At 47.1% G+C, this 7,913-nt stretch overlaps 1 protein-coding gene across 1 annotated transcript in view; it reads right to left on the bottom strand.

Moving 5' to 3' along the window:
• Positions 1–7,913, bottom strand: part of EVC (Ellis van Creveld syndrome) — a 107,405-nt gene that overhangs the window by 98,135 nt on the left and 1,357 nt on the right. Inside the window, exon 2 of the mRNA XM_006893642.1 lies at positions 4,807–4,932. Coding sequence (XP_006893704.1) covers positions 4,807–4,932 — 126 coding nt within the window. The remainder of the gene's footprint in view (positions 1–4,806; positions 4,933–7,913) is intronic.

Here is a 7,913-nt window from a genome sequence, read left to right as displayed (position 1 = left end):
CCCAGCAATTTCACTACTTTGAATATACCCCAAAGAGACCATAACTGCCACCCAAGCAGATATAAGTTCACCCATGTTTATCGCGGCTTTGTTCGCAATAGCAAGAAATTGGAAATAACCTTAGTGCCCATCAACAAACGAATGGATACAGAAGCTGTTATATATTCACACAATGGAACACTATGCTGCATTGAAAAATAAGGAACTCATGAAATGTTATACAAATTGGGTGACCCTGCAGGACATTATGCTGAGTAAAATATCTCAGTCAGAAAAGGACAACTACTGCACAGTGCCACTGTTGTAAAACAGGACTGACCTTGGGGTTGGGGGGAGACTGAGAAAGATGGGATAAACTATGCATACTGCATTGAAACAGATGAGGAAGAGAACTGTTTAAAAGTGATATATGATTAGTTATTATTGTCATGACAGGAGTCCAGAATGAAGGCTGCATAGTGGAGTGAACTTGGGGGGAGGAATTGTATACCAATGAAAGAATTTTTCTTTTACTTTTCAAAGAGAAGAATGAACTGGGGTGGGGGGCAGGGTGGACAAGGAAAAAAGTGCAACAATGAATGAATGGAAATCCAAAGTCTCTGTAAATTTTCATTAAAATTAATAATAATTTTAAAAAGGGAGGGAAAAGAAATTCCATATGACACAGCTATTCCACTGCTTAGAATATACCCTGAGAAAATGATAATTTAGGCACAGAGACTTGTACATCAATGTTCATAGCCGCTTTATTCACCACTGCAAGAACACTGAATTGCCAAATATCCAAACACAATCAAATGGATTGAGAAATTATGGTTACGTTCACATGATGGAATACTATGCAGCACGCAGGAGCAATGATTTTGTAAATCACTAACTTGGGAGGGACTGGAGAGCATTATGCTGAGTGAACTAACCCAGTTCCATAAGGACAAATACTGTATAAGACCATTATTGTAGAATGAGTATGAAAATCCAAAGGGGGGGGCGAAAGTAGGAGCAGAGGGGTGAGGATGGGTGGGGTGCAGGGGTGGTTAATCATATGGTCACACAATTTGATGGGTGGAGGGAGGGGTGGGTAAAGGAAATGAGAAAGATCCGGTGTGAAAAACAATGTATACAAACTTTGTAAATAAACCAGTATGTTGTTGTTTGTTGTTATGTGCCTTCGAGTCGTTTGTGACTCATGTGAAAAAAAAAAGATTGTAAGAAGGGTGCATGCTAGGTTTTGTCTGGGACCCATGAAAGCAGGAGCTCGGGGCTGAGAAGGCCTGGACATGTGCCTTCAAAGCCCAGGTGCACTCTGGTGGCTGGTGTGCCTCGGTGGCTTGAATGATTAAGTACTTGCCTACCAACTGAGAGGCTGGAAGTTTGAGTTCAGCTACAGGCACCTAGGAAGAAAGGCCTGGCAATCTACTTTTAAAAGGTCACAGCCATTGGAAACCCTGCAAAGCACAACATTCCTCGGCACCTTGTGGGTCTTTAAGAACCAGAGTGGACTGAATGGATAGCCGCTGGTAATCTTATACTTCGGTGGTCGCCCTCTGACCATCTCATCAGCCTGTGGCTGGCAAGTCCCCTCGAGGTCAGGTGGTGATGTTGGTGATAGGTTTGCAGGACCAGAGGGTGCTGAGGCACTTGGTTCATGAGACAAGGCCCAGGAGGGAAGGGGCCCCTGCCACCTGAAAGGCATGTCCCGCTTGCCTGTGGTGCATTATTTTCTAATATTCTCTCCCTCGAAGCAATGCAATTATTCCGAAAACTGCATTTACAAAGGGGAACTTCTTCAGCTGAAACAATGTAACTACTCAGAAAACCCAGGGAGCAGCGGGTGCAAGGGGAGGAAAGAGGAGGGAACTTCTTTGCAGAGACTGCACCCTACACGCCCCCAACCAGGGTGAGCACCTCTTCCCTCCGCTGGGTGGAACTACAGCCACAGGACAGACAGCACCGCACAGCAAGCCCAAAAGCCTTCTGGAATCTTCTGTCTGCCTTTAGCAGAAGGAAATGCCAGATCTGAGTTCACTCAAGGTGACACGGCCCACAGACCTTGGTTTTCTGCACCTTTGAGGACAGCGGAGCTAGGGCTCACCCTACCTTGCCGGGAGCAGTCCCCACAAAAGGTGACTGCCAGCCGTGGGGGCATTCTGGCAGCCCAGCCACTGGGACGGACGGGAGATGTTTAACTTCACCCTTAGCAATGATTAGCCTGCTGATGGCCAGCTGCCCGGCACAGCTCGGTGGTTCACAGGTAAACCATTCCCAGCCTTCCAGGGGCAGGGTGGGGGGGCATGGGCAATGCTGTAAACTCAGGGTAACTGTTGTAAAGTGTGGGAACGTGTACTCAAGCTAGCCTGGTCCTGGATGGCCTGGGATGTAGGTGGGACAGTCAATGCTGTCACTATCAGAGACTCAGGATGAATCATGTGGTGCAGGAACATGGGTCTACGGGACTTGGGATCCCACAGCCAGAGTTGTGTCCATCACATCCAGAGATGCTCCAAGGAGCCCTGGTGGTAAAGCAGTAAAGTGCTTGGCTGCTAGTCAAAAGGTTGGCAGTTTGAGCCTGCCCAGTGGCTAGAGTGCAGCCTAGTGAACTCTGTGGGACAGTTTCTCCTCCATCCTTTGGAGTTACCATGAATCAAGGCTCCTGACAGCAACACAGCTGCCCTGGGGGAGAGTGGGGGGTAATAGTGTGGAGAGGGGAGCGGGGATGTGAGGAATGGGAGTGCGAATGAGTCAACTTGCCTCTCCTAAACAGATGTGTGGAAGTCCTCTGCGTGTGAGCCCTTGGTTGATGTTACTAGTCAAGTGTCACTTGAGGCTGGAGCCAGACTGGTCTTAATTCTATAGGTTGTTGTTGTGTGTCATCAAGTTGGAACCGACTCATAGCTGCCGCTCCAGTGGGTTTTCAGAGGCACTAAATCACAGGCAGGAGACTGGCCATTTTTCTCCTATGGAGCACCTGGTGGACTCGAACTGTGTGCCTTTGAGTTTGCAGCTTAACTCCTTACCACTAAGCGACCAGAGAAAGCTCCCTTACGAAGGCTTGTTGTTGCTGTTGTTGCTGTGTGCCATCAAGCCAGAGCTGGCTCATAGCTGACCCTCCAGTAGGTTTTCAGAGGCTATAAATCACACGAGAGGAGATTGCCCATCTTTGCCCCCATGGAGCAGCTTGTAGATTCAAACCACCTGCCTTTGGGCTGGCAGTACAGTTCTTATCCAGTAGGCCACCAGGGCTGAGGCAGAGATGGAAGACAGGAGTAGGGGTGTAAGCCACTAGAAATGGCCGGGGTTCTGGAAGCTGGAAGAGCCTTCAGAGTTCACAGCTCTGCCCACACCATGGTCTCGGGCCCTTGGCTCCTGGCCTGTGAAATAATAAATCTCTGTTGTTTTAAGCTAGTTGGTGTGTGGTCCTTTGTTACTACAGCCCTGGCTGATGCAGGGTGGAAAAAAGGAAGAGAGAGTGAGAGTTAGGGGACACTCACGGACTCTGCCACACTGTTAAACATGGACACACACAGAGGAAGAGAGCGAGACAGAGAGAAAAAGAAAGGGAGGGGAGGGGAGGGGAGGAAAGGGATGGGGAAGGTAAGGGAGGAGAGGAGAAAAGGGGAGAGGAGAGGAGGGGGAAGAAGGGAGAAGGGAGAGCGGAGAGGGGAGAGCAAGCTGCACAGGGGGAAAAGAGGTGGACAGAGGCTTTATTACTCTTGGCCATGGAATCAATTCTGAATGAAGACCACAACAAATAGATCCTTATGTGGATGGGGAAACACACTCAAAATTCATATACAATTCCATTTATAAAATGTTCTAGAACAAGTAGAGTGAATCTCTAGTGATGGAAATCATGACATTGGTCACCCCTGGAAGAGTGAAATTCGTCAGAAGGAGCACTAGGTAACATTTCAGGATGACAGGAATGCCCTTGATTGAGATACCAGATACATTTGTCAAATTTGTCAAACTATAACCTGTAAATTCATCCAACTATAAATTATAACCTGTGCTACGTATCGTATGTGAACTTGTTGTTATAGCTGTGTGCCATTAGGTTGGGACTAAGATGTAGCTGAGCCTCTTGTGGGCTTTCAGAGGCAGTACATCACATGATAGGAGACTGCCTATCCTTCTCCCATGGAAGAGTTGGTAGATTTGAACTGTGCACCTTAGAATTGCAAAGGTTCTTACCATTAGTTCCCCAGAGTTCATATGTAAACTACACCTCCAAAAAGAAGATTAATGAAGATAATAACTTAAAAATTTCTATTTCTTATGGAATCCAGGCTTTCTGGAACCACAGAGCCTGAATGAATCCTCCCAAAACAATTTCTCTAAGCTAACTGTTAATCTTTAGACCAAAATTATCCTCTAAAAACAATAGTTTAGCTTGACTATTAAAAGGTCTGCCTTAAGCACTCTGCTCTTTTAAAAATGATCTACATGGGATTAAATTGACAAGAGCAACTTGAGCAATCAGGTGGGAAGCTTGGAGGCAGTGACACTATGTGACAGAGGGAGGAACATCTTGGTAGGGTGAAGACAGTTTTACAACCTGAGAATTGTAATCATTGTCACTGAATTGTACATGGAAAAACTTGAAATGGTGTATTTTTTATATGTCTGTTCTCTGTAAAACAACAAAATAAAAATAATTAAAACAATTATTTTAGGGAAAGAAAGAAGAGAATTGGAGGAAAAAATATGCTGTGCAGAGACAGACGCCTTGGGATGACAGTTGGGATGACAGGTGGGCCCATCACCATCGAACTCACCCCTGACAGATGTGCACACTCCAGGGCTTACCTCCAGCCTCCCCTCCTCCTTCGATGTCTGTGTCTCCCTTCTCCTTCTCCTGGACAGGGACCCCGTGTCCGAGGGCGTCTGCACGCCAGGCTCCATGTTCTTGAGTAGTCCTTGAGTGTCGTCTTTCTAAAATTCAAAAGTGGGGGGAGTGGACACCTATGAGGTCAGACACGCTGGTGCCCTCCTGTGACTTAGCCCTTCACTTCCTGCCTCTGCCACTTCTGTGTCTCTGCAAGGGGGTCTTCTGCCTACAGTAGTTCCCTCCCCCACCACCCTGAGCCACGGTGCGTCCTCCAAGACTGTCCAGAAGTCCTCCTCCTGAGAGGTTCCCACGTCAGAAGTACCCACATATCAGTGCACCCTCGGGACTCAGAGGAGACAGACCGGGCGAAGCCTGGCCCACTCTTGGTCTCACCTGTGGCTCCCATTAGATGGTAACAGCTTAGCACAGGACGTGGAACAGGCTTACGGTACTTCCACTGTCTTCCATCATTGCACTAAATTATTGCCATGAGTTGACCAGTGTCCCTCAAACGCTGTGTCGCTCTGGCTCCCAGGGCCATGACTCTCAGGGATGTGTCAGTTAGGAAGTAATGTCACCGTCTCCCAGGATGCGACCAACCCTGATGTGAGGGTTAGGGTTAGGGTGGGATGCAGCACCCTTCTCAGCTCACGGCCCTGATCGAATATGGGTTAAGGCCGTATCAGAGGTCTAATCTGGTCTAACATGGCCAACATCACCTTATCTTACAAGAAATAAAACGAGAGAAGTGAAGAGAGAGAGAGAGAGCGAGCACGAGAACCCTATCACCAAAAAAGAAAAACCAGAAGAAGTGAATCAGGTCCTTGTCTGAGGGTCCTTGTGCTCGGAGCTCTCTAGACCAGGAGACACGCAAAGAGAAAGGCTTCCCCAAAGCTGATACCCTGAACCTGGACCTTCAGCCTCCTAACAGGGAGTTCCAGTGGCCTAAGGATAAGAAGTTGTGCTGCCAACCCAAAGGCAGATGGTTCAAATCCACCCATTGCTCTGCCGGGGAAAGATGGACAATCTTTTCCTGTGCAGTTTATAGCCTCTGAAAATATGCTATGAATCTGTTCCCACTTGAAGGCACATAGCAACAACAAACTGAAAGAATAAATTCCCACTGGTTAAAGCCAGCTACTTGCGGGATTTCCATAAGAGCAGTACTAGATAACCAGGACAGTTTATTGATAAGGCAAGGAATCCCTGCATGTTGCAAATGGCTAGGCATTTGGCTATTATCCAAGGGGTTTGGAGTACAAAACCACCCAGAAGTGCCTTGAAAGAAAAGCCTGAGGATAAGCATTATTATATATATTTTTTAAATCAGTCATTAAAAACCCAGAGCACAGATTTACACACGTGGGGCCATGGTGCATTGAAATCTAGGCAACCACCACACACACACACACACACACACACACGGAGAGAGAGAGAGATGGAGGGAGAAAGAGAGAGAAACACAACTGAAAACACCCACTGCCATAAGTCAATTATAATGACCCTACAGGAAAGAAACAAACAGACAGACCCTATTAAGAGCGAGCAGAGAGCTCCCATAAGCTTTCCAAGGCTCTAAGTCTTTTGTGAAGTTAGATAGTCTCATTTTTTCCAATGGAGAGGTAGTGGATTCAAACCCTGAATCTCTCTGTTAACTGACTCTTGGTCTAAGTATAGGTTTCGCATTAGAACGAATGATCAAGTGTTCCGGGACTCCCATTCTTCTCAGAGTCAGTCACAGTTTGTTATGATCCACACAGTCAAACGCCTTTGCATAGTTAATGAAACACAGATAGACATTCCTCTGGTATTCCCTGCTTTCAGCCAAGATCCATCTAACATTAGCTACAATATCCCTAGTACCACGACCCCTTCTAAACCCAGCCTGGAGGGTGACCTTCGAAGAGATGGACTGACTCAGTGCAGCAACGGGTTTGAGCTGGTAGGAGGGGGAGTCAGGAAGGTTCAGGACAGGGCAAGGTTCAGATGCACTGTTCTCGGGGTTCCTTTGAGCCTTCGTTTACTCGATGACACCTAACAACAACACCGATGACCCTATGTGGAAGCTGGACAAAACTAAAGACTGAAGGGAAAGTGGCATCTTTGACGGGTATTGGTAAAGAGTATCAAACACCAGAAGGATGAACAAGTGTCTTTTGGAAGTCCAGCTACAATGCTCTGTACAAGGGAGGATAGCAAGCCTTGGTCTCACATATTACAGGCATGTTATTAGGAGGGACCAGACCCTGGGGACAGCACACTAGGTAAAACAGAGAGTCCTTGAAATACTGGATGCAAATTTCCCACCCATCACAGAAAGAGACCTGTGCCCAGTGGGACAAGAGACCTCAAGTTCATATAAGACATACAGGTGCTTTCTAATCTAATGCATCCTTCCGAGTGAGCCACCTGGCTCTGCCTGACTCTGTTCTCCACCCAGGTCTCCCCATGTACCAAGGACAGAGGCTTAGGAACGTTCACTGCAAATTTAAAGCAGATACTTGCTCAAATATGTGGGTTGGGTTGTTGTTAGGTGCCTTCACATTGCGTATGACTCACAGCGACCTTACGAACCAGATCTGAGCCCTGTGTCCTATCCCGTGCCATCCTCACAGGATCTGACACACTTGAGCCCATTGCTGCAGTCACTATGTCAACCCACCTCATTGGGTTGTTGTTGTTTTGTGCCATCGAGTCTCTTGCGACTCAGTTGTTCAGAGTCACTAGGAGTCATATGCCACTCGATGGCATGTAACAGCAAAAATGCTCACTAGCTCTGAACTCTGTCTTATCCTGAGCCAGTCTCACTGTCTTCAACACACCTGACCCTATTATCCAAGTCACTGAGTCAATCCATCTCATCCAGGGTCTCCCTTTCCTGAACCTGTTCCTCCATTCTTCCAAGCATGACGTTTGTCTCCAAAAATTTGTCCTTCCTGGCAACATGCCCAAAGTATGTGAGACAGGGATTCAAAATCCTTGCCTCCAAGGAGAAACTTGGCTTCACCCTTTCCAGGACAGACCTGTTTATTCTTGTTGGATTGTTGTTGTTATATGCCATTGAATTGCTCACAACTCATCACGA

The sequence above is a fragment of the Elephantulus edwardii genome, unplaced genomic scaffold (assembly GCF_000299155.1).
Source record: "Elephantulus edwardii isolate Elephantulus edwardi_28Jun2011 unplaced genomic scaffold, EleEdw1.0 scaffold00129, whole genome shotgun sequence".
Taxonomy (NCBI): domain Eukaryota; kingdom Metazoa; phylum Chordata; class Mammalia; order Macroscelidea; family Macroscelididae; genus Elephantulus; species Elephantulus edwardii.
Note: the sequence above shows the minus strand (reverse complement) of the source record. Positions and strands in the feature narration are given on the sequence as shown.